Raw genomic sequence first — 27,690 nt, forward strand, 5'->3', positions numbered from 1 at the left:
TTCCCCACTTGCATGAAGTACAAAGATCACCATTTTGTAAAATGTATTTGGAGGGTTGTGGCAGAATGTGCACTTGGTGTCAGTCACACTCAGCTGGGCTGGGTTCCCAGTACAATAAACACATGTAGGTAACACACCCTTCTGATGTTCCTATTGCTGGCCTAATGGTGTGTTTTCTGTTGTTTTTGTTTGGTTTTTATGTTTTTGTTGTTGTTTTTTTTTTTGTTTTGTTTTTTTAATTGAATAAGCTAACAAGTAGGTGTTCTACAGAGATGTATTTGCCTTGTGTATGGTCCTGCTAGCAGCATACATACTGTGCTGTCATCAGCTGGCTGCCTGAGGGTCAGTCTCTCTTTATGAAAGGGTGGCAATAGCACTAGCAGATTTCTTAAAGCCCATAAGCACTCTATGCAGCTCCCTCAACAGCCATTTGCTTGTGTTGCCCCTTTCTGAGGGGCAGAGAATTTAAAGAGTTTGTCTGTCCTCAATGTTTTAGTATATTCTGTGACCTATACTGTTGGTAATAGCTGCACTGAAGTTTGCTAGGCTTTTTTTGCATCCTACACACTTTCTCTATGCATTCAGTGGTCTACTCTGCTTGCTGGAATGTTTCTTTTTATTTCATTTTCATTTTTCCTTATCTTTCAGTTATTGTTTTTATTTGCATACAGTGATGCCTATGTACGTGAGAGATAATCTACTGGAGCTTCAGCCCATCTAATTTGAGCTTTATGGTTGCATGGGCTATCTGAAAATATCCAAATGTTTGGAGAAGGATCAGAAAAGGATTGCAGACTACATAGGTGTGTAGAGAGATGGCAGTTGTTTGCTTTAACCTCTGTTTTGGACTTCTGGCTCAAAAGTATTCAACTTACCAGTTTTGCCCCGTTACATTTCCCACTCCCATGGCACTATGGCATGAACATGGGTGGTGATTTCAGACATTCCAGAATGTTCTTACACAAGGTCCATGTTCAGTTTTCTTCTGGCTGTGTGATAATGCGATATTGATGTTTCTTAGATTTGAGGATAGATTTGTCAAATTTGTCTGTAAATTTGACACAATTTATGCCGGCCCCAATGTTACCGGAAACCACTTGCTGTTTGACATATTGCTTTTCCTTCAGGAATTTTAAAATGCTGTCAACATGTTGGCTTTCTTTGGCCCTGATCTCAACAATCAAAGTCAGGCTTCAGTGTTGACTGCTAAGAAGCAGAGCTTCTTAAATAATGGCCTGTCAGAAAATGGATGGAGTTGAGCTATATGAGAAATGTTTTATATATATATATATATATATATATATATATATATATATATATATATATATATATATATATATATAACACACACAACATTTTTAATTCGAGTGATGGTCAGATTGGGTTATGAAGTGTTGTTGGGTTTTTTTTTTTGTTTGTTTTTTTTTAAGTCAAATTGTTTTTTGTTTTGCTGTATTTCTTTATGTATAAAAGCTCAGAGGTTCCTAAAACTCAGCAATTTCTCTATCAAAGCCACAGGGTGTCTGCTTTTTCATGGTTTCTTTTTTATAGTATGTCTTAAAAAAAAAAAAAAAAAAAAAAAAACTGTAAAAGACTGTCAGAGGAATTTGTATGTGAGGGTTTAACCAATAGTGTATAGAATTATGGATCTTAAAGCACTTACTTTTTTTAAAAAAAAATTGCCTCCTAAAAATTGAAGCTCTTGGTGCTGTGAGTCCAAATCACACAGCTGTTGAACCCTTCTTGACTCTTGGTATGTCTCTGAAGTCTCTAGACTCATCTCTCCTTCCCTCCCTGTTCATGTCACCTTTTTTTTTTTTTTTCTTTTTTTTTTTTTTTTTTTTTTTTCTTTTTTTAAATAATTTTTGTTTTATCTTTTTGGGGTTGTTGTTGGACACTCTCTGTACCATTTGGTTTTTGAAAAGCTGTTATATTTTGTTCTCATTTTTTTAAAGAAAAAAAAAAACTGGGGAAAAGAGGCATGTGCCTTTGTAAAGACAGAATAATAAAGTTTGTACTTTGTTTTTTACAAGTTAACATTGCACTGTGTGGTTATTTCATATTGATGTGCTTGGAACAAATTGAGGATTTTCCTCAAGCTCAAGTTGGTACTGACTGTGCTGAACAGTACAAATTGAAGTTGTCATAAAAAAAATTAGTATTATAAAATGACTTTACAAAGTGAATAGAAATGGATCTGTGATATTATAATATTGTTGAACACAAAATGTTAACACATGAGCTTAATTAGCTTTACTTTCTATGACTTGTCACTTTGAAACCTGGAATTGAAAAGCAACCTAACAGTTCATTTCTGAGCTGAAGACCACCTTGATTAACATGGGAGTGTATTGGACACACTAATATTACAACATATCACTGTTGGATGCAAACTAAATACCTGGCAGTAGGTGGAATTGGTCAAACGTTTTAGGGAGCAGAGTGGGACTTTTTTTTCCTTTTAATTCCAGCCTGTCTTAATTTAATTGTAGTGATTGTTTTCATAAATAAATAAATGTGATTGTGTGATTTTATAATAATATATGCTGTAGAGAAAAGTGTGTGTGTGTGTGCGCTGTAGCAACCAAATACCTCTGATTGGGTTCTTTGATATCTAGGCATCGAGTTTCAGTATATACACTATATTGCCAAAAGTATTCGCTCACCCATCCAAATAACCAGAATCAGGTGTTCCAATCACTTCCATAGCCACAGGTGTATAAAATCAAGCACCTAGGCATGCAGACTGTTTTTACAAACGTTTGTGAAAGAATGGGTCGCTCTCAGGAGCTCAGTGAATTCCAGCGTGGAACTGTGATAGGATGCCACCTGTGCAACAAATCCAGTCGTGAAATTTCCTCGCTCCTAAATATTCCACAGTCAACTGTCAGCTGTATTATAAGAACGTGGAAGTGTTTGGGAACGACAGCAACTCAGCCACGAAGTGGTAGGCCACGTAAACTGACGGAGCGGGGTCAGCGGATGCTGAGGCGCATAGTGCGAAGAGGTCACCAACTTTCTGCAGAGTCAATCGCTACAGACCTCCAAACTTCATGTGGCCTTCAGATTAGCTCAAGAACAGTGCGCAGAGAGCTTCATGGAATGGGTTTCCATGGCCGAGCAGCTGCATCCAAGCCATACATCACCAAGTGCAATGCAAAGCGTCGGATGCAGTGGTGTAAAGCACGCCGCCACTGGACTCTAGAGCACTGGAGACGCGTTCTCTGGAGTGACGAATCGCGCTTCTCCATCTGGCAATCTGATGGACGAGTCTGGGTTTGGCGGTTGCCAGGAGAACGGTACTTGTCTGACTGCATTGTGCCAAGTGTAAAGTTTGGTGGAGGGGGGATTATGGTGTGGGGTTGTTTTTCAGGAGCTGGGCTTGGCCCCTTAGTTCCAGTGAAAGGAACTCTCAATGCTTCAGCATACCAAGACATTTTGGACAATTCCATGCTCCCAACTTTGTGGGAACAGTTTGGAGCTGGCCCCTTCCTCTTCCAACATGACTGCGCACCAGTGCACAAAGCAAGGTCCATAAAGACATGGATGACAGAGTCTGGTGTGGATGAACTTGACTGGCCTGCACAGAGTCCTGACCTCAACCCGATAGAACACCTTTGGGATGAATTAGAGCAGAGACTGAGAGCCAGGCCTTCTCGTCCAACATCAGTGTGTGACCTCACAAATGCGCTTCTGGAAGAATGGTCAAAAATTCCCATAAACACACTCCTAAACCTTGTGGACAGCCTTCCCAGAAGAGTTGAAGCTGTTATAGCTGCGTCGATGTCGGTAAGGGTGGACCGACATCATATTGAACCCTATGGATTAGGAATGGGATGTCACTTAAGTTCATATGCGAGTCAAGGCAGGTGAGCGAATACTTTTGGCAATATAGTGTAGTTCTTAAACAATAGAACCAATAGAAATGACCATTAACTGACCATTTGTGGCCATTCAGGGATTTCATGAGTCTTTGTTTATCAATATATCAAAATGTCTTCTGATTGTTACATGTCAAAGATCAGAGAAGCTTTAGAGTAGAACTTTTAAACATAAACATGTTTTACATCATTTTGATATTACCAGATTTTTATAGAAAATGTGAAATAGTGATATTAATGGTTAGTGATAATGGTTATAATGCCAGAGCTCAGCTCCACTTGTTCTTCTCTCATTCTCCTGCCCAGTGTAAGCCTTGCTTCTGTATCCAACAAAAGTTATTTTCCCCTTGTAAAATGGGGGTTGGGGTGGCTGCACACTTCTGATTTGGCATTACAGACATAATGGCTAAAAGAGACATTCAGCTGCTCTAGTACGTTCAGTCCTCAGTGGCATGCCATTCTGCATAGACGCCTGTAAGGACCAACCCCCATGCACACTGTGACGCACACATGCTCCACCCAGCAGTCCTCTCTGAGTGACAGCCTGCTGTGTGCCCCTTGACCTTCTGAGGATGGTATATATAGTCACCTAGGTTGTCACAGTTCTCCTGGCAGCCAACATGAAGGTCTTAGATTTGTTCTGGTGTTTCGTCTCTCTACTGGCCCTGGCCATGACAGGTAAAAGGATTAACACTTTAAGTTTTGTTGTTTGATTATTCCTAAATATGTTTGATTGTTCAAAAAGTATATAATTTTATCTGATATCTCAGAAAAAAAGATGTTTCAGCTCAGATGCTCATTTTATGGTGTAACACATAACTTCTGAACACATGCAAATTTAGAATTCAGCGACTAATCGATAGTTTAACTACAATATATTTATCAAAGTGTTAAGACACATTTCTCATTCTTGAATCCAAACTATTGAAGCAGACCAGAGTTGTGAAAAGGATAATAAAAATAATAATAATAATAATAATACAGTGTTATTTCTGCAATGTGACAGTGTTTAGCCAGTTGTTTATCCAGTGTCTAACCCTCAGTGATTAAGTAGACTGTCAAACATAAGTAAACTGGAAAAGTAAACTGGAAACATGAAAAATCTTGAAGCATCACTCTCAATATTGATGTTTAAAATGAAATGTCTGTAAAATGCATACATATAGTTTGGAAGCAAATAACATTCTGTTCAATTTTATTTAATGACTAAATATACTTTTTTTAATCAGTTGGTAGGGCTGAAATCTTTTAACCTGAAAAAGTGTATTGTGGTATGGTAGTGGCTTAAGTGCTTGCATTGTGTGTCAGCTGCCTTGAGGCATGGCACCAGCTGATGGAAAGGCCTAGAGCTTGGCAAGCTGGAAGTCTAGAAACAGTAGTTGATCCGCCTGACAGCTTGGCCTATTTGTGTTCCTTCTTTTTTATTCTATCACAGAACAATTAAAAATATGTGACCAGGTTTTTGATTGTGTTGACTTGTGGTTTTAAAGGTAGTAGTTCTGACATTACTTTGATGGCTTCAGGACTTAATATGTAAATACTTTTATTTATATTTATTGAATACTGTTTGGATTTAAGATAAAGTATCGAGTTAACATCACACATTTCTGGAGGAGGAGTTTGTCTAATCACCCTAACTCAAAGTGGTAAATGTTTCCTTTTTTTTGCACCAAATTGTACCACCTTTTTAGAGCCAAGTTACGCATGGGCTTTTTTTGGTTGGTTCTGACAGGAGCCTTTACCCTTGTTCTGCCCTTGGGTTCCCCACGCCTAGAATCCCATCAGGTATCTAAGATTGGAAATCACCCTGTAACTGGATACTGTCCACTATAGATCTCTGTCCTCTCACCCTCTTTCCCCTCCCACTCCCTTTACCTCTCTTCTCCCTCCCTTAATCTTTTTTTCCCTACCTCCCACTCCCCAATTTACACACAACACAGCTGCTGTCACCCTGCACTGTCACAATCACAAATTATTTCAAGCAGCTGCCCATACATGGCTTTATTTCAACACTTACGCTGATAGATAACTTTATAAAATATATGTTAATAATAATTATTTTTTAACAATATAATAATTATAATAATTATTTTTTTGGTGTCATTTTTATTATAAAATGCTTTATATTATAGTTGTGCTTCCATCAAGATGAACTCAATTAAGATACAGTATAAGACTGCAATAAATAATACTGTAAAAAGTAAAGATGGGAATCATAATCTACCTGTTTGGTCATATATTTTTGTGTTAGGAGCCGTTTTCTAAATCTGAAAATAGTCAAATATGGCTACCATATTTGTACGGACCTAGAGCCTGAAAAAAGTTCAATTATTTAGAAGAGAATAATGATAAAACCCTGTAGTACTGTGAGCACTTAGGAGAGGTGCGAAGTGTCCCCTTGTGGTAGTGTTTAGTAAAGTGCCTGACAAAGGTCTCAGCTTTATTAACTATTTTTTCATTAAAAAAAAAAAAATTACAAATGCGAGCATGTTTGTATCTGCCTTAAAAAAAATTCTCATCTTTATTGATGGGAATAGTCAGAGTCACAGGTTTTCACTCTATTTTCATTCTACCAAAGCTAAAGGCAACAGTGACTGAAGAAAACATGAAACTAAGAATGTAAGCGTGGAGTGAATTTAACATTAATCTTGGTTGTTCTTTTCGTCCTATTTAATATAAATTGTATTCCTTTACAAATTATAAAAAAAAGAGATGCCTTTCTGTTTAGCATGCAATTGTTTAGTCCTTGTTCTAGAAACCAACTTTGTATTAAGTAGCCTTGACTCAAGCAAGATGTTATCCCATCAACTAAATCATAATATACTGGGTGTTTTAGTAAAAGGGCACAAACCATCTTGTGGTGCTAAAGACAAGAAGTGCACAGGGTAGACAGGGATGCACTTTGAGACCTAATTTGAACGCACTACACATTCAAAAAGCCTATTTTTTTCCCTTATTTTTATGCATGGATTTTAACCCAGCATATAAATAAAAAAACATGCCAGAATTTTAAAATTTAAAGGAATTATTTAGTGGATCCAATGCACTGATGAGATTATGGATATTTGCTTGATTATCTCTACAAAACTCATATCATTGAAAATACTGCATATCTCCAGGCCCACTCTTTTCATGGCTTGATCTATTCTATTGTTATTTCAGTCTTGGAATAAGAAACCTGCACATGAAACCTCTGCATCTCTTACTATCCCTACCACCAACAGACATACACAACATCTTACGCATATGTGGGCCTTACCCAAAGCTGTAAGCACAAACTTGTCTAGAATGTCTTTATATGCTTTAGCACTTCATTGGAGCAACAGAATTCAAACTTGTTTCATCATCATAATGCCCTTGTGCACAAAGCATGGTTCTTAAAGACATAGTTTGCTTGAGTGGCCTGAGCCCTGACCCCCCCTGAACAATTTTGGGATTATGTGACCTTACTAATGCCCTTTTGAATGAGCAAAAATCCCCACAGACATGTTCCGAAATCTATTTGAAAACCTAGAGAGAAGAGTGGATGCTGTTATAACAATATGATTTAAAAAAAAGTGTGGTTAGTGTGGGTTTTTTTTTTATTTTATTTTTTTTATAAAGGTTATAAAACCTTTACAGTGGTTTACAGGGAAGATAAATTAGTTATTAGTTTGAATAATTATTTCATGTTTTATCACTTAATGTTCTCTGAGTGTATCCTTTTGCAATGCTGCAATTGTGCAATGACATGAAAATTATGTGATGTGGATTAACTTTTTCGGATATTGGAAGGTATATTTTTTTTTTTGCCAGGGATAAGAATCACTTAAGCTCAAACATTCAATCAATGTTTATAAATGATTAAGGGTCTGATATTGCACTATGCTGGGCTGGGTTCACATTCTCATGTACAAGTGCTGGTTGCAAGAATGTATTATTCTGCAGTTAAAGCAAGAGTCTGTATGTGCTTGCTGAAGATGCTCTGATATAGTTTGAAATCATGGCCATCATCCAACTCCATAGGCATCCAGCAGAAAAAAAAATAAATTGCAGGTTTAACAATAAAAAAATGTGCAGCTCTAACAAAAACAAAAAAGTACAGCTTTAACAGGAACATGATCATCCTTTTTTTTTTTTTATTAAGAAAGGACTAAACCAATATACTCAGCATCTTTAAATTAACTCCTTGACAAGATGAGCCTGATGTAGCCCATGGGATCACGGTCATAGTCTTTGTTATTGATCCTTGGCAAGGAAATAAGCCCCACTTACCCTAGAACTAAAGGGCCTTTGCCTAGACATCTTTATCAGAATTTTCCCTAACAAAATAAAAACTTTAGCTATTGATAAATCCTATGGGTTCAGAGAAAGCTAAGGACAGACATCCCTAATTCTTTAAAGAGTAATTGAATATACATTTTTCACTTTAATAGGCACCCGTGTACATTTTTGCAGTTATGTGATCACCTAATCATGTCACAGCAACACAGTGCAAAACATCGTGCAGATACAGGTCAATGGCTTAAGTTAATGTTAACCTCAAAAATCAAATTTAGGAAAAATGTGATCTTTGTGATTTAAATTGTGGCATGATTGTTGGTGCCAGCTGGGCTGGTTTGAGTGTTTTAGACACAGAATGGTGTAAAAAGACCTAAAACAATAAGAACATTGAGTTAGCGACAGCTGGAGTTGACAGTTAGAAATTATTAAAAAATATATTTACATACAGATATCCATACAGAGAATTTTTTTCACTGACCTCCAGAAAAAATTATCTGTATGGATATCTGTATGTAAATATATTTTTTAATAATTTCTTTATTTTTTTTTTTAATTTTTAATTGCATACATTTTTCTTGCACAGATATAAATGTTAAGATCAAATGTGTCGATCTTAACACTTGTAGGAAGTGCATGACTTTTACTAGTTCTAAAGTAAGAATTGATGAACGATGTCAATTTTTAATCTCTTTTCTTAGTGCATTTGAAGAACAAACAACAGCAAAGAATGCATTGAACTTTTAAATTATTTGCTATATTGTAAATTATAAAAAAAAAATATCAGTAGAATAAATAAATCTGCCTGTCCAGACAAAGGTTGCATTACTTGACATCGGGTTTCAGTACCCCAAATTGGAAATAAAAATGTCAGGCTCAATGTGTTTTTGTTCACACAGACCTGCAAGTAACAAACTGTGTTACATTTGAAGAAATGTCTGTTTGTGATAACTATAACTATAATAAAATCAGATACAACTGATGCAAGCTTGCTCCTAGTAATAATAAATAGCACTGGTGGGTGATTCTTTAGTGTACTTAGTTGTAATGCGTTACAGTTTATGGGCCCCAGACCATTACACTGTTGAGGCACTACAAATGCTTGCTCACAATGGAAATTGTCCTGCTCATGTTCAACACCTAGCAGTCCTTCCCCTCCACCACTTGGGACAGAACAACTCCAACTTCATTTCTGACATGTCGGTCTGCAACATTAAAGGTAGAGGTCACCAAAAGAGAGCTGCTGTAGACATCATAAAGGCCTGCTGGCTCAATTCTGATCATTGAAGCAGATCTGGTGTCCCTTTTTAGTGAGATCAGTCAACAGGCCAATATGATCCAAATAATTAGGCACAAACCTGCTATAACATCCCTCCAACTCCAGGAACTATCCTACCTCCTTTTGGGTCTCAGACAGGCAACAATCGCAGCAGTCTCATTAATTTGGGGACACACCCACTGATGGCCCAGGTGGAATCCCAGATACCATAGTGCTACCCACCCAATTTCACACTTCACCAAGTTAATTGTTAGACTGGCCCAGCTCAAAGATTAGGTTTGCTCTTACATTCTGCACACGCTGCTTCTAACCATTAGTAAAGACTATGGAAGTGGGGGCAGACTAGAGTGCATCCACTTTCCCTACGAGAACCTGGGAAGTGTTACAATAATATGTAGCAACTTATCCACTTCTGAAACACCCAATCCCCAGTTCCTCAAAGAGAAAACAGAAGTGTGACTAATTGGTATAGACTGTTTGCCAATAGCCATGGGTCACATCCAGGGTCAAATCAAAATGAGCCGATACAGGAGCTCTTCAACAGGAGGCAATGGATAGGCATGAAATTTAGACACCACGTTCACTTTCCAGTCCACATGAAAACCCATGTGAACCAGCATGCTTCAGCTGTTCCGGTCACTGTTGGACTCCTATATATCACTTCTATTTCCAGTATTTTCACTAATTCATCACTTTCCTTTGTGTTCAGCTAAGAAATATGAGAAGTTGCACACAACCTCATTGAGATGAGTCTCTATGTTGTGTTGTGAGGCTTGTGTGACCAAACGGGGAGAAGACATGCTGGAAACTTCTGCCCTATATGTGTTAGATGGTCTCCCACAGGGAGTGGAATCAGCCATTGCTTGACAATCTAGCTCCAGCTAATCTAGCATGAAGGGCTTAATTAAATTTAATTGTAAATTTAAATAAAATAATTAGCATGGTATTTTAACAATGGGCATTGTCATTAAGTAACTGTCCAATGTAGAAATTCTGGAAAATAAATTTAAAATTTAAAATGTACCCCTGACAAGCAAGCCAGAAGTAGGGCATCAGGATGGATCAAGAAGGTCCAGAGAGCAGAAAGGGTATCTCAGGACTAGTGTGTAGAGAGAGAGAGAGAGAGAGAGAGAGAGAAAGAGAGAGGCAGTGGGTCACTCAAATGGGGATGGGTTCCCTTCTGATCCTGGATCCTCTTAAGGTTTCTTATTTATGTAATCTCAGGGAGTTTTTCTTTCCCAAAGCACTATACAAATAAATTTAATGAAATTTAATTGAAATTGTTTTGATAGAGAGAGAGAAAAAAACACTGATTAATAAAAAATAATACAAAACAAACACATTTTCAGCTTGGACACTAAGATTGTATCCTGAACACTAATTGGAAGGTTGTTCAATAACTGTCGGGCTTTGTATGAGAAGGTTCTGCCCTCTGTAGACTTCACAGTTTGAGGTACCAACAAATACCCTGCATCTTTTGATTGAAATAAGCATGGTAGATCATTAAAGGGCAAGACCATTCAGTGCTTTATAGACCATTGGTAGTATTTTAGAATCAATTTGAAATTTAATTGAAAAGACAATGCAGAGTCGACAAGATACGGGTTATGTGGTCATATCTATTGGTTCTGGTAAAGACTCTTGCTGCTGCATTCTGGACTAACTGGAGCTTGTTTATTCACCGACAGGAACATATAGACAGGAAGGCATGACAATAATCCAAAATAAAGTAAGAAATGCATTAACTAGTTTTTCTGCATTGTGTAGTTACATTAAATGTCTAAAATCTTGGCAATATATTTGAGAGAAAATTTTTTTATTTAAGTGTTAATATCTACACAAGCTCCAAATGAAAAACTGGAGTTAATAATCATACCAATGTCTTTTACTACACATGAAACAGAAAGGCCATCCAGAGCTACTATATAATCAGAAAGCTTACTTCAAGCTGCATTGTGATCTGTGTACAAGTACTTCTGTCTTGTCAGGATTAAGTAGAAGCAAGTTAATAAGCATCTGGTGCTTATTAACTTGGAGCAAACTTTCCTCAACTTTATTATGCTTGTGGCTCTCATTTGGCTTTGCTGAAACATAAAACTGAGTGTCATCAGCATAAGTTTTAATTTTATTTTAAATTTATCACGTCTTGGTGCTATGATGAGGCCTAAATCCTGACTGACACATGTTATTTCTATGTAGCATGAGCATAATCGTTGTGCTCACAACCTTTTCTAGGATCTTGGAGATAAAGAGGATATTTGATATTGGCCAGTCAGTTGGATAGCTGACAGGGGCCAAAATCAGTTTTTGGGGTTTAATAACTACTAGTTTAAAAGATTTAGGTACATAGCCAGTTTTAAGGGAGAAATTGATTAAATAAGTAAAGCAGTAGAACAAAATGTTCTAATTTTTGATATTATCTAGCTATATTGTTATCTACATGGCTAGTTATCAAATTGTCTGGCTTTAAATTTATAGTCTGATTATATTTTGCCTGATCTTTTCAATTTGGCCAATTTGAAACATTCATGATGCCATATCTACTACATATTGATAGTATGCATGTTTTGTTTTCTTCTGTTAGGCTGAAGAGATACACTGATCTAGTAACTAGAGATTTTCTATAGTTCAGGAGGCTCTTCTTCCATTCTGTTTTTTTAGTGGCCTGTTTTAAGGTGCATGTGTGATCTTTATACCAGGGTGCTTGTTTTTTTCACCCTAATTGGTTTTCTTTCAAGTGGAGCTACGTTATCTGGAGTGTAGCAGAATGTTCACTTTAAGCATTCAGTGGCTTTATCAAGTTCAGTGGGGTCAGATGGTGATCCAGTCAGAATTGATAACTCCAGTAGATTATTGATAAAACTCTGTGAAATTGGTAGTAGTGTTGCAAGGTGCATTTATTATGACTAAGACACATTTTAAATGAAATAATGATATGAGTTACAGTAACTTCAGACTGGAAATGTGACTGGAAATTTTCTATATTCAATAGATTATTATATAGAATATATAATAATAAAGATTTTTGAATGGCTCTTTGTACTATGTATGGAAATAAGAAAACTAACCAGCCCAAACAAACATAGCACAGTCCTCCAAAAGTGGAAGTGTGAATAAGGAGGACAGAACAGTTACCTCCATATTTAGCTCTGTCCAGAATACCAGTGTGAAACTTGATTCCAGACAAATTATACAGTGACCATAAGCCCTCCATGTTCATAGTCACATACAGACATTCTTAAAAGGCTGATGGGTCATCATTGCTGGATATATTTAGAGTCGGGGGAAGGTAGTGGTTTGGCTGCTATTATCTTCATCCACTGTACAGAGAAGAGAAGCTATCCCAGAGGCTTTGGAGCTGTTATGAAACTAGGGAGTCCCCAACATTCACATCCACATACACAGTCCACTGAATAGTGCAACCATGGCTACTTTGTGCCACTGATCTGTTTAATTTTGGGATTTGCAGGGGCTAAATATAAGTTCTGTTTAAAGCCAAAGGAGCAGCATTGTGTGGGTCTCATGTCACCTTGTGTGCAAGACATTCTGTTCTACTCACCCTCTCATAGTTATCCAGTTGTAGCATTAATTTTGCTAAATTAATACAACCAGTGAATCAAGGTACATACTGACTTTCTTTGAAAGATATGTCCTGGGACTTGGTTAATGTTACTGGAAGGAAATGTATAACTTCCTAGATATAGGCCCTCTGTGCTATTCTAAAGTATTTCCTATTTTGTCCTCAGCAGAGGATGAGGAGGTATTGGACTCTGTACTGAGAGACAGATCCCACATTGATGAAACATTACGATTGGCAGCAGAAGAGAATGCAGGAAACTATGCAGGTGAGAAGACTCATGGGTTGCATATTTATAGCTGCTTTAAAACTCAGAGACCCTCAAATTCATTTTGCAATCTTAGTATCTTGAATGATGGCCCCTCTATGAATGAAGCTATACCATTAATTACATAATCCATATTTCCAGATTTGAATACAGAAGGTATGTAATGCATGACTATTGAGAAAAACATAATGCATCACATCATCTGGCAAACTACTGTTTACTTCCATGTTCATATCCATTCCTCAATCTCTGCTTAATTATTTACTCTGCTTTCTATCTTGTTTTTAGCTGCTTTGCAGAAGCTGAGAATGATCTACCACAATTCCATCAAGCCAATGGAACATGCTTACAAATACAATGAGCTCAGACAACATGAGATCTCAGGTACATCACAAGCAAACTTACATTTGTCCACTGTGTGCAGTGACTGAGTCAAATGTCCTTCATCATCTATTTGATTGCAATCACATCGGTGTCCAATCTCATCATCAGTGTCCAATTAATTGATGGCTTTCTATAATTAATTAGTTTCACCAGGTTTCTAGGAAGGTTAATGAGATTACTGCATTCCATAAAAACACCCAAAGTTCACTATAATTGGTATATTAAGATTTCATCCATTTTCAATGCCATCTTTTCAACCCATGCCTTTAATACTGTAGTTCAGTAGGTGTAATTTTTACATGGCTTTGCAAGAAATTGATAAAAATGCACTTTTAGTTCAGCTAACATGGATTTGGTTTTATAGTGACATGGGTTTGGTTTTATCGTGACACATTCAGCTGCATTCTAGCTAACCTTTGAAAACTGTAGATTGTCCACTGAGTGTCTTTTCCTACTAACATTACCAGTGTTAGTAAACATTTTACACAGTCAGTAGTCAAGGTTTTCAGATAAATACATTTATCTTATTCCATATTCCATGTTTCATATGAATCAGCTTGAGAACTATAACTACAGAAAATGATAGAGAACAAAGAACAAATATTAACTATTTTAAATAGTTACAAATATTAAATACTAACAAATATTAACAAACTTAATAACATCACAAGTAAAACATTACACACAAATAACATCACAAGTAAAACATTTGCGTACTTCACCATTCTAGAAGAATATTTCATTTTGTTAACCATTAGAACAACTTATTGATTCTCACATCTCTATGACATCATGGAAAATCAATCTGTGATTCATAATGCATCTGCATTCTTTTGATAATCATTATTATTATATTACTTTCTTTCTTTCTTTCTTTCTTTCTTTCTTTCTTTCTTTCTTTCTTTCTTTCTTTCTTTCTTTCTTTCTTAAATTTTCCTTACTCTCTTGTTAATCCCAATTACATTTTCACTGCACTGCAGCTCTTTCTATTCTGCTCTCATTGTCCTATTGCTCACCTTCCCTACTTCCACTAAACAGCTTATCCAGGACGTACCCTGGGGGATTCAGCCACAGGTTGGTATCATGGGGCATTCTTCTGCATGGCCCCTGCCTAAGCTTCTGACCCCCTGCTAGCACTGGCTGCACACATTCATCCTGTATGAATGCTATAGTCATAATGTTATGACAATTTGCTAGGTGTCCAGGTACAGTCATAAGTCATTCAGTCTTTCATTAACTCAATCAATAACTTGAAACTGGCAAAAGTAATAATAAAAAAAAAGTACTGAAAATTAGACATTGCTTTTGAATTGTGGTTCAACAGAAGCATTACAGTCTAATGAAACTGGCCTGGATAAAAATGATGGTAATTTGACTATAGGGACATGTTAAACTTAAGTGTGTCCTGTAATTAGCATCACATGTGTCTTCGAACTTCAATCAGTCCGTCTGCCTATTATAAGGATGAAAAGTAATATAATAGTGTGTGTGTGTGTGTGTGTGTGTGTATATATATATATATATATACACACACACACACACACACAATATATATATATATATATATATATATATATATATATATATTATTGCACATATTATTCAGAAGTTTATGGTTCATGGGACTGTAGCCAACCTTCCTGGATGTGGTTGCAAGAGGAAAATTGATGACAAATTGAGAGACAGATAATGAGAATGGCAACCAAAGAGCCCAAACTAACTTTAGAGATTAGAGGTGAACTAAAAGGTCAAGGTACATCAGTGTCAGATCGCACCATCCGTCGCTGTTTAAGTCAAAGTGGACTTAATGGAATAATGAGGAGGACTCGACTGTTGAAAGCAAATCACAAAAAAGTGAAAATGGAATTTGCCAAAATGCATATTGACAAGCCACAAACCTTCTGGGAGACTGTCCTTTGGACAGATGAGATAAAACTGGAGCTTTTTGCCAAGTCACATCAGCTCTATGTTTACAGATGCAAAAATTAAGCATACAAAGGACAGAGCACTGTATCTACTGTGAAACATGGAGGAGGCTCAGTTATGTTTGGGGCTGCTTTGCTGCATCTGGCATAGGGTGTCTTGAATCTCTGTTGGGTACAATAAAATCTCAAGACTAACAAGGCATTCTTCTGTGAAATGTGCTGCCAAGTGTCAAAAAGCTTGGTCTCAGTTGCAGGTCATGGGTGCTCCAACAAGATAATGGACCAAAACACACAGCTAAAAATACTCAAGAATGGCTAACAACAAAACAGAAGATGTTTTTTGGACTATTCTGAAGTGGCCTTCTATGAGCCCTGATCTAAATCCTATTGTGGAAAGAGCAGAAACATGAAGTCTGGGGAAGGCAGCCTTCAAACCTGAGACAGCTGGAGCAGTTTGGTCATGACTATTGCAATGACTATTGTGGGGTTTTTTTCTTTAATGGAAGGGTACCAACAATTTTGTCCACATGTGTATAAATGTAACAAAGCTTGATATAGGAGTAACCCTCTCTGGGTTAATTTAATTATTGTGCTTTTTTTTCACATAATTCACATTCAATACACTACATAGTAAATACATCAAATTAAATAGGACATCTATACTGCACTGAAAATAATGCTGTACTGACATGCTATTAAGTCAGTTTTTATACTCTTTAGTACAAACAAACCTGCAGAGCAAGTTAACAAGCACTCTAATTCAAGCACTAAATTTTCAACCCTATAAAACTGTGTTAAGCTGTCTCTGGCCATAGTTCTTTTGGGCTAGGAGACATAGGCTGTATCTAAGTTGGCATATGTCAAATATATTTGATCTGGCAAAACATTTTAAAGTAGAATAGGGTTTCAAGATGTGCTGTTCAAGCTATTTTGAAGAAGAACAAAGGAACGGGCAATGTTGAGGACCGAAGATGCAGTTGTCGGCTAAGGAATCTTGAAAGACAAATCATTCTTACTTCCCTTTGGCATCCAGCAGTGCCATCAGCAAATAACTGGTTGCAAAGTTCCTTCACAAACTGTGGGCAAGTGCAGACAGACAGACAGACAGACAGACTGCATATTTGGCACATCTGTGATTACTTACATTAAATAACAGTTATGCTAATATTCTGTATAACAGCACTCATGCTTTTGTGAATTTAAGGATATTGTACTGAACTGAGTTTCACAACCAATTTTCCAAACATAATACTGTTATAACTCTAAATATGGCCAATAACTTTCACACGGATAAATACTGTTCTTCTTTCATCTTAATGGATTTCATAGTGTATGATTTAATTTTGTGCAGTAGTACTTTATTACACAAGAAGAAATTAATGAAAAATGCTATACAATGTATCACTGGACTAGGCGAATAGTGAGGCAAAAAGGGGAAAGCTGGGGAGGGTGAGGCCCAAGCAAGGAAGCAAGGAGAACTGCAACAAAGCAAAAGGGCAAGTGACATCCACAGCCAGGCTAGACAACTGAGCGACAACCTAAGCTGATCCGAAGGCCAGAGCAAAGTCCTTAGCCGAGCCAATTGAGCCAGATGAAGTCCTCAGCCGAGCCGGAGGACAGAGTGATATCCTAGAGGGGTGTGGAGGGAGGGAAGCGTCCTCCGCATGACAGATTACCAAGCAATGTCCTCCATGGCACCAGAAACTGGAGCAAAGTGGCATCCTCAGCCAGAACGATGACAGAGCCACTTCCAATAGGGTCCAATAAAAAGGGAGGTGCCCTCCACCAAACATGGTGCTGAGCGGTGTCCTCCTTGGAACCAGAAGTGGAGCACCATCCTCGACTGGAACAAAAGTGGAGGAACATCCCTGGGGAAATGGGGCAGGGAGTCCACATCCTCCGCCAAACCAGGGAGTGGAGCGATGATGCCAGTGACCGACAAGCAGATAGTTATAAAAATTCCTCAAACAATATTCCTCGGCCATTGCCAGTCTAAAACAAGCCCTGAAAAAAAGCTAAATAAGTGATCCTTTTGGGTCTGGAAAGGGTCAAGTCATTCTGTCATAATTGGGAGACACTGCCAGGGGTGGGGATTGAGCCCAGAACTCCATAGAGAGCTTGTTCACCCATGATACAGTGAATCAGACCCAAGTGCAGGATTAAAATCTAAACTTGGAGCTTTATTGATTTAAAACAAAACTAATAACACAACATGACATGGACAAGACATAAAATAAACAAAACATAAACTTCTGGATAGAGAAAGGCGTTACTTGAACTATAGAAGGCACAACATGAAAATGATTAGAGTGCCCAACAAAACCAAGGCAATACACAATGAGGTACAAAAGGGAAGGTATATATAGGGTAGAACATTACGGCAAATGGGAAACAGGTGACAAGGCAGGAAATAGAACAATAGGAAGGGCATAGCACAAGACATGTGGGAATCACAACAAAAACACATGACACAAAAAACAGGCTATATGGCAAAACGCCTGCCAGAACCCCCAGGGAAATGTCCCAGTAGTTCCTGACAGTTGCCTTTTTGCTGTAATGATGCTTCGCTAATGTATTGTGCTTGGAGTTTTGTATTGGTGGCAAGAGATTAATTCCATCTAAACCAGGCAGGTGAACATAGCTGAAGACATACAGAATGTTTACTGCTACTTTTCTACTTTTGATGAATACCACTGCTAATGCACTGGGGTAAGCACTGCATGAGGATCTGTGTGTTATTTGTAGCCCTATGCATATTACCTGATTTGTGTGCATATTATATTGGCATCTTTCAATGTGGGGGTGAGTTGTAAATAATCAGTAAACATTAAGATACTATATATCTCCAGTTTTAAAAAGAAATAACTAATTAATGGCCTTTTAAAATATTTGAAGGATTCTAAAAGGTATATGTATTCTTAACACAAGTGAATTTGAGTTGATTAGTTTGAGAGGTACATGGACCTTGGGTCTTTTAGATTTTTTGAATGCATACTCTGTCACACTGCAGATGGAGAGATTGCCTCCAAACCCATGGTCCTGTTCCTTGGTCCCTGGAGTGTGGGGAAATCCTCTATGATAAACTATTTGCTGGGGCTTCAAGACACTCCTTATCAGTTATACACAGGTAGGTTTCTATCAATATTTATATGATTATCTTCTTCTTCTTTTGGCTTTTCCCTTCAGGGGGCACCACAGCAAATCATCTCTCTCCACCTATCCCTATCTTCTGCATCCCCAATACTTGCACCCACTAGCTTCATATCCTCATTTATTACATCCATATACCTCCTCTTTGGCCTTCCTCTTTGCCTCCTGCCTGGCTGCTCCATGTCCAACATTCTCCTACCAATATACTCACTCTCCCTCCTCTGAACATGTCCAAACCATCTTAATCTGGCCATATTTATATGATTATACTGTTTATATTATTAACAGAGGCAAGTCAACCATTATCTGAGCTATTGTTAGACATTTTATCCCTGTTTAACATAACATTTCGGTTATATTAGGGAAAGCCTATATAGAGCCTGCTGGTAATTGGCAGTATAGTACAGCCTGAGAACACACTGTACTGGTGAAGGCAATGCTTGTATGTTTTTTCTCTTATGCCTAATAAGCTAGCAATGAGAATATACCAGCCCACTTAAATTACGGTTCTTAATTATTATTACCTGCTGGAGTATTCAGCTTCAGTCAGATATTTTCCAATGCTTCTACCATACAAAATATGACATATACATCATTCTTAGTTGATGCTTACACCATAAAGCTTCCTACAGTTATTGAGCTAGCTAATTTAGTCTAGAGGTGAAAGACCCTCATAGCTTGGGGCGTTATTCTTGACAATAAAAGGACCAAGCTATCTCCTGGGCAGTTTAGACAAAGCCATTGCTTATCTCATTACGTTCCATATCTTCTTATTTTTCTACAGGTGCTGAGCCCACTACTTCTGAGTTCACTGTGATAATGCATGGTGAAAAACTCCGCTCTGTAGAGGGCATTGTAATGGCTGCTGACAGCTCTCGTTCCTTCTCTCCCCTGGAGAAATTTGGCCAGAATTTTCTCGAGAAGTTGATTGGTATTGAGATGCCTCACAAGCTTCTGGAGCGTGTCACGTTTGTGGATACACCAGGAATCATAGAGAACCGCAAACAGCAGGAGAGAGGTAAAATCATCAGTAGCTCAGGTTTTTGTTTTTCATGTTCTCCCCATATTGGCATGGGTTACAGTTTTCTCACACTTTCTAAAACATGCCAGTAGGTGGACTGGCAATAATAAAATGCCCATGTGTGTCAGTATGTGTGTGCAATGTGCTCTGCAATCAATTGGCATACCATTTTGGGTGTATTTCCACTTCACTGTTTCTGGGTAGGCTCTGCAACCCTGAAAAGTATATATACAGGTGAGTCCATAAGTATTTGGTCAGTGACACAAGATTTGTAATTTTGTCTCTGTACATGCACATTTTATTTGGAATTAAACAAGAAGTAACTGAAGTGTAGCCTTTCAGCTTTAATTCAAGGCTTTTAAAAATATTGCATTAGCAATAAAGTGAAAAACAGACGTTTTTAATATAATCCCTCCATTTTCACAGGTTCAGAAGTAATTGAACATAATTGTATTATAAATAAATTAATAATAATAAATTATAAATATTATATTTAATACTTGGATGCAAATCCATTGGGGTCAACGACTGCTTGAATTCTAGAACCCATGGACATCCCTTGAAATGCTTTTACAGACCTTTACTCCAACTGCCTTCAGCTGTTTGTTTTTTTTGTGGATCTTTCTGGCTTCAGTTTTGTCTTTAGTACATGAAAAGCATTCCCAACTGAGTAGAGGTCAAGTGAGTGACTCACCCATTTAAGAGCATTCTGTTTCTGTGTCTTATGAAGCTCTTATTGTTTTGGGTCATTATCTATCTGTACTTTAAAGCACCATCCTATCAGTTGTGCTGCATTTCACTGAATCCGAACAGAAAATATGTGTACATTTATCAATTATCTGTGTACATTTATCAATTTACCCCGCTAATTCTATCAGCAGTCACACCATCAATAATCATGACATAACACTGCCTCTATCGTGTTTGACAGATGATGCTGTATATTGTAAGCTTTTCCTTTCCTCCTCAATTGTCAAAAAGGATTTAAATGGTTAACTGATATTTTTTTAATCCCTTTGACTGAAACTGAAAGCCAACACTTCAATTAGATCTATATGGCTTCATTTGAAGCTCAAAATGATAAAAAAAAAAAAAAAAAATTATGTAACTGTCCAAATACTTATGGGCCTGACCCTAGGTTGAAACACAGCAGAAACACAAACAAATAAACTTCTTGTCTAGTGGTGCAACTGTAATATTTAAAGAAACGTTTTTATCCATTTGCATGCATTTGTATTTTAAATGAGATGTATTCTATAGAATTACATTTCTATATAATTTTACCATTTCTACACAGGGTATCCCTTTAATGATGTGTGCCAGTGGTTCATTGACCGTGCTGACCTAATATTTGTGGTATTTGACCCCACCAAGTTGGATGTTGGCCTTGAGCTAGAGATGCTCTTCAGACAACTGAAAGGTCGAGAGTCACAGATACGCATCATCCTTAACAAGGCTGATAGCTTGGCCACTCAGGATCTCATGCGTGTGTATGGTGCCTTGTTCTGGAGCCTTGCACCCCTTATCAATGTGACTGAGCCCCCACGTGTGTATGTCAGCTCCTTCTGGCCCTATGACTATGCCCCCAACACCAGCCGAGAGCTCTTTAAGCGTGAGGAAATTTCTCTCCTGGAAGACTTAAACCAGGTGATTGAGAATCGCCTAGAGAATAAGATTGCCTTTATTCGCCAACATGGCATTCGTGTACGCATCCATGCCCTTCTGGTGGATCGTTATGTGCAAACATTCAAAGAGAAGATGAGCTTCTTCAGTGATCCTGAATTGGTGTTCAAGGAAATTGTGGATGACCCAGATAGGTTCTATATTTTCAAGTCAATCCTGGCTAAGACCAATGTCAGCAAGTTCGACCTGCCCAACCGTGATGCATACCGTGACTTCTTTGGCATCAACCCAGTAAATAGTTTCAAGCAGCTCTCTGCCCAGTGCTCTTATATAGGTGGCTGTCTGCTGGATAAGATTGAAAGGGCAATTACCACTGATTTGCCAGGACTCCTGAGCAGCATCCACTCCAATAAGAACCCTACCCTGTCCTCCTGTGAGGCAACAGGGTGTGGAGAGAAGCCCAAGAATCGCTACAGACGAAACTGACAGAAGAAAGAGTGGAAAAAGTGACAATATAAAGCAAAAATGGCAATATTGGTAGCACAGGAGCATTGGAAACACATCCTGCTCCTGCCACAGGTCAATCTCAGAAGTTGAGGAGGTGTGCAAAAAGAGAATTAAAATTTTAGCATTTTTTAATTGGCAAAAAGAGCCAGTGTTCTGAATATTTTTATTAAATCTGTTTTGCATTCATCTGCATTAATAAACTGTTCTAAGTTTGGAAAGGACATTTTTTTTAATCCAGGGGAAAATTATAGTTGATATACAAAAATATGAGACTGATACAGTCAGTATGAGTAAGATTGGAAAAAAAAAATTGTTGACAAGTTTGTAAGAGATTTAGCAGGTTGTGGCTCTGTAAACAAAGTGTCTATAAAAACGAAATGAGCACATTAGCTCACACTATCAACATTCTGTTTTTTTTGTTTGTTTTTTTACAAGTGTTCATTATATTTGCAGAATTGTGACTATGCTGGTATCCTTCTCATGTTATATTCTATTTGGGGAAAATCACTGTGCTGCATGATTAGTTTAGTTAGTAGAATTTAAAGGGGCACATATTCATACATTTTTACTTAATTTCTTGATGCACATTTTAATAGCAAAGTATATCTACCTATAATTCTTTTTCCACTTGAATGGAACATCATCTGCAATGTTCACTTGAATGTCATATTAGTAAGATTATTTTGTTTTCTGTAAATTTCAGGCTTTTTTGGAGAGAGAGAAACCTCTTTTTAAATGCTTAATTGACATATTAGCCCATGTGTTTTAACCATGTGAATTTCCAAGTGAAAAAAGAAATAAAGTGTTTCTGATCATAAAACTGCCTGTTTATTTGACATCCCCAAAGACAAAAAGTTTATACCAGTGTCTCACCAGTTCTTCAGTGGATTACTTGTATACTATAGATTTAAAGCAAATTAACTCCATGACAATCATAACAAACAGTCATAAACAATCATCATAAACCTCCTTTCAACACATTTAGTACTGTATGACATCACATAACACAGTTCTAGAAGAGTATCAGCTTACATTTGATAGTATCTTGTGTCACCCGGAAGAAGGTTTCTTCCTCATGTGATGTAAGGGAGAGTTGTCATCTCTGATTTACTCAAAGGGGATCTACATTTATCTTTCTGAAAAGCTGCTTTAATTTTTTTTTTTCATTACAAATGGCTTTATAAATGTACTTGTATAAAGCCTAATAAATCTAATTGAAGGAAACTGAAAACATGCTTGTATATTCTATATACTACTGTTATTCCTGTCCTGTTAGTCTTTTAGTCAAGCAGACAGGAAAAGGATGCACTCAACTGAACAGTCTTGCTCTGCTATGTGTTATGCTCTGTAACTCTAATATGTACAATACATACAATGTATTACAAATACATACAAAATACAAAAAATGTATTTTTTAGACAATGATTTTGTAGGAAACAGGCTCAGAAGGGAACCCATCCTCATTTGGGTAACACTAGACAGTAAATAATGTAAATGTATCTGAATAATGTCCTTTCTACAACAGCAATCAAGGGCTTATGAGGAACTATTAGGTCAGTGTAGTTTCTGAGTTCATTATAGGCACTAATTCCTTGCTGTTGCAAGCTGACAGATGTAATGGCAGATCTGTGACAGTGTGATAGTCCCCGAGTGGCTCTGTCCATGGCTGTCTCCTGGTCACAAGCTGTCCACACAGATCCATCCACAGCATCAGTGAGCATCACCAAGTGACGAGACTCTGACCAGGGGTAGAGCCAGTGGTCACACTTGAAACACTGAACACTGGGAGCTCGGGAGTGGGATGTATAACTCGACAGAGAAAGACAGAGAGAGAGAGAAAGATATTAAGTATGCTTGTGATCATGTGATCACAGTGTAGATTATGTGTAAAGTGTAGGCAGGGACTCAGGAAATCAGTTCATTAATAATAATTGCTTTAGATGAAAGAGATCTTATATTTTACAGTCCTAGCTTCAGATCAAAGGTGAGCATTCACTATGATCTAGTTTTATGTTAATCAGGTTACTAAAGCAAATTTTCTGATTGTTAAAACATTTTTGTTTAGCTTGGGGAACAGACATAGTCTCAATGTTATGAACCTTGGGTGACAAGTAGCCTGATTGTCTGCTCCCTGGCCCTGGCTCTGGATTGTCACAGATTAACTCGACCTGCTCTAAGCTGCAAGAAATGAGAGCAACACTTTCCTGAGTGGGATGGACACTGTCCCGTCTTGCCCTCAAATGAGCTCCAATTATCCATGAAGCCCACATTGTTTTCGGAACACCACCTGGACATCCAGCAGTTCAGTGACCATAACCTGCTGTAAGCTTCATCACCATGTCGCATTTGGATGGGGCCAAAGCATAATACTGCATTGGACATTGCCTTCGCTAACTTACACACCTCTACAATATTACTCATAGTAACCTCAGACTGACGAAGGCATATATTGTTAGCTCCTACATGGAAGACTATCTTCAAGACTATCTTGCCTAGGATCCTAAGCTTTCCTGCTATGTCCAGCACCCTGGCTCCCAGAATACACCTAACCTGTGCTACTGGAACCCCTAAAGGCCTAGCTAATTTCACATGCCTTAAGATAGAGTCTCCTAGGACCAGAGCTCTTTCAGGTTTCTCAGTGGGGGCTTCACTGAGGAGAGTAAACCTGTTGGTCATGTGAAGCGGAGAGGAGTTGTGTCCCTGTGGGCAAGCCTTACTGTAAGCCTTAGCTTTGTGACTATGCTGCCGAGTTGTCACCCATTCGCCCCGCTGTGAGGGCTCTAATGCCAGAGTTGGGGGGTTACTAACTCCACCTACATACAGACTTCCTCCTATAGACAATACAACCTCGCTATCACTAACCCTCTCTAGTGTCTGGATGCACACCTCTAAATCTAATAACTTCTCTGTCAGAGAGCTAACTACCATACACTTATCACAAGTAAAATTAATGCTAACGACGGAGGAAGAATTACTAAACATCCTGCAGCTCACACGCTGTATAAGCTGAAAGTTTGCCATACTTTATGATTATGTACCTTTAAGTGAATTTAACCTGGATATTGAAGAGCACCAAAGTGGAAATATTGAATGTTCATATGGGCCTGCCTGATGTTGCATGCGAATACTATAATCTGGTTAGGGTTGTGGTTCTGATTTGTCTTTAATTGGACATCTGACTGATTATATTATTTTGTTACTGAGTTGTGAGTTCATTTTGGTTGAGTTGTTCTATGATTTGCAGCGACTCAGCACAGCAAGGGCAGAACAAACACACCTGAGACAGTGATCAAATGGTGTGGTGAGAGTGAAAATCAAGGGTGGTGTTGATCTTGGCATGAAGGGGGTGTTGTAAAGATATCTTGAGGTGAGGAGCAGGTCCAAGGCGGAACCCAGGAGGATGGGAGAGTGCAGCGATTTCAGGGAGCATTGTCTTCTGTTTCTTCCACTGGTTTTGCAAAGGGGAAACACAAATATGTAAAAATCTCACCCAACAAATTTATTTTACCTCCCTGAGGGTGCCACAAACCATTTGCTTCTCTCCTCTTCTTCTAGACCGGCATAAAGCTTGTGCCACCGCTCTGATTGGGTGCTGCATTTGTGACACTCCAAAATTCTGGAACAGGATGGCCCCCTGATGGTATGTATGAGGAAGGGGAGATTGATGTCAGGGTTCGGTAGGACCAGCAAGCTGGTGAGGGCATCCTTTTCAGCATCTGATTGAATCTTTCAACTAGGCCATTAGTCTATAGTTCTTAGGTGTCCTCAGGTGTTTCTCATGCAATGGATGACACAGATCATCAAGTCCTCCTTAGGTATTACCACTCAGCTGAACAGAAGCATCCGCTCATGAGCAATGTTACAGGAGGTGGTTTTGCGAAGTGGGACCATCTCAGAGTATCTAGTGGCATAGTTGATGAGAGCCAGGATGTATTAATGGGCTGACTTCATCAGTGACCCAGGAGGATCCATGCCAATCCTCTTGAAGTGGATGCTGATGATGTGGACCAGGATCAGAAGTGCGGATGTTAGCAGAAGGCTTTCATTTCAGCATCCATGCCCATCCAAAGAAATTGATCCTGCAGCTTCTCTTTTTTAAGAGAAGCTTCAATTTTTTACATGCCCGCATGTGCCCCCCAAGAAATGTGCATGGGACAATGAGGAGGTCACAAGTTTGGCCCCTTCTTCCATGTAGTAATACAGGAGACCCCCACAAACCAGTAAGTATGTGGCTGGGAGCCCCTGGGTGTGGTTGATTTTGTCCCCCTTGACTCTCACACAGCAATGCTTCAGCCGGTCATCCTTCTTCTGTCTTCTCCCCTCTCATATGACCTACTGAAACACAGAAGATACAGGAATGCTGGAATGCAGACCCTTCAAGGTCGGGTGGTTGCTGGTCACTTTGTGAGTTCTCCTCGATGGGGACCCTCTGGGGAACCCTGGCCAAAAGTCTTGGGCCAAAAGCAATGGCACAGGGAGGTCTTGGATGAACCCATCCAAGAGTGGCCACTCCCCTCCCTGGTTCTGGATCCTCACTTGTGCAGTGGAGACCTTGCAGGTATTGCCATGAACACATGCCACTGACAGTGTCCTTGCCAGATTTGCAGCAGGGGCCATGCTAACATTACTGTGCTCCCAGAGTCAAGAAAGGCAGAGACCGACTGCCCATTGACCTCCATGGCAACTGTAGGCACTTTCACTACAGGGTCTAGTGTGAAGGGTGCAGCCAGCTAGCCAGGGCTTGTTGACTTGGGATCTTCTCAAGAACCACTAGCTCTGCGGTGGCTACATATAGGCTTTGCAATAGGTCCTAGGGTCACCGTCTGCTGCTGGAGGCTTATCTCCAAGAGGTGCTTAAGCATTTGGTCCATTGTTGCAATCTTGTGAGGTGGTTCTATGTTTATTCCCACATTCTCCAAAAGTGTAGCAACTCAGAAGAAAGGTGCTGCCCCCATCAGCTTCTGTCCTCTTCTCCAGGAGGATGAAGAGCTTGTGCTACCACTCTGATTCTGATTCCAGTGAAGCACAAGCTACACTGGAACATGTGGTCGGATTAAACACCATGCCATGGGAAACATTCCAAGCTCATATAGTGCATCATGTGGACCAATAGAGAAAGAAAAAGAAAGAAGCAAAAGCAGCATCTGAAGCATATTGACACAGATTGGGGAATGCAATAGAGCCAAACAAAAAGAGAAAGCTGGGAAGATGCAAGCAGCAGTCCAGGGTCACAGGAACCAGCAAAAACTTAGCCCAAGCCTTTGCCATGGGTACAATCATCACATCAGCCACAGATAGTACCAAAAAATCCACAGCAGCACCAACCAAATCAGTCATATTCATCAATACCTCCAATACATGTGCACATCAATAATCCACAAGGAAGGTTTCAAGATCATCCTATAAGAGGCCCAGGGCAAGGCGGAAGACAACCATGGGGAAGATGAATGTCACCACCACCACAGATGGGATTCATGCCAAAGAACTCCATGGGACCTCAAGGTCCTGAATCCCCTCAATGAACCCTCATGTTGGGGCTGTGGGGGAAATGGACACATCGGGAGAAATTGTCCAAACATGTTGCAGTCCCCTGCAGGTCCAGGATTAGGACCTGTACCCATTTGGAGCTGAAGAGGAACCAACAGTCAGGGTAACAATTAATAATGAACGTCCATTTCCATTCATGAATAACACACCCATCATGCTAGACAATCTCTGACGCAACCATCTATCCACCACAAAACCCCAAGCTGTTCCCACCCCACAAATGACCTCCCACAGAAATATGGAACCCAAATGCTCCCTTCAAATGCTG

General features: G+C 38.8%; 1 protein-coding gene across 3 annotated transcripts; it reads left to right on the forward strand.

The window, feature by feature from the left end:
* The first annotated feature begins 4,451 nt into the window (after window positions 1-4,451).
* Window positions 4,452-22,372, forward strand: srl (sarcalumenin). Of its 3 annotated transcripts, none has more exons than XM_058410526.1 (7): window positions 4,452-4,559; window positions 13,167-13,265; window positions 13,554-13,649; window positions 14,688-14,723; window positions 18,585-18,701; window positions 19,509-19,742; window positions 21,043-22,372. In XM_058410526.1, exons 1-7 carry the CDS (start codon window positions 4,502-4,504, stop codon window positions 21,852-21,854), a joined length of 1,452 nt encoding a protein of 483 aa, XP_058266509.1. In that variant the 5' UTR covers window positions 4,452-4,501; the 3' UTR covers window positions 21,855-22,372. The 3 variants fall into 3 exon arrangements, with proteins under 3 accessions (XP_058266509.1, XP_058266529.1, XP_058266519.1); XM_058410536.1 differs by having other exon boundaries at window positions 4,458-4,559; window positions 13,170-13,265; XM_058410546.1 differs by lacking the exon at window positions 14,688-14,723.
* Window positions 22,373-27,690: the final 5,318 nt, after the last annotated feature.

Source organism: Hemibagrus wyckioides, linkage group LG02 (genome assembly GCF_019097595.1).
Source record: "Hemibagrus wyckioides isolate EC202008001 linkage group LG02, SWU_Hwy_1.0, whole genome shotgun sequence".
NCBI lineage: Eukaryota > Metazoa > Chordata > Actinopteri > Siluriformes > Bagridae > Hemibagrus > Hemibagrus wyckioides.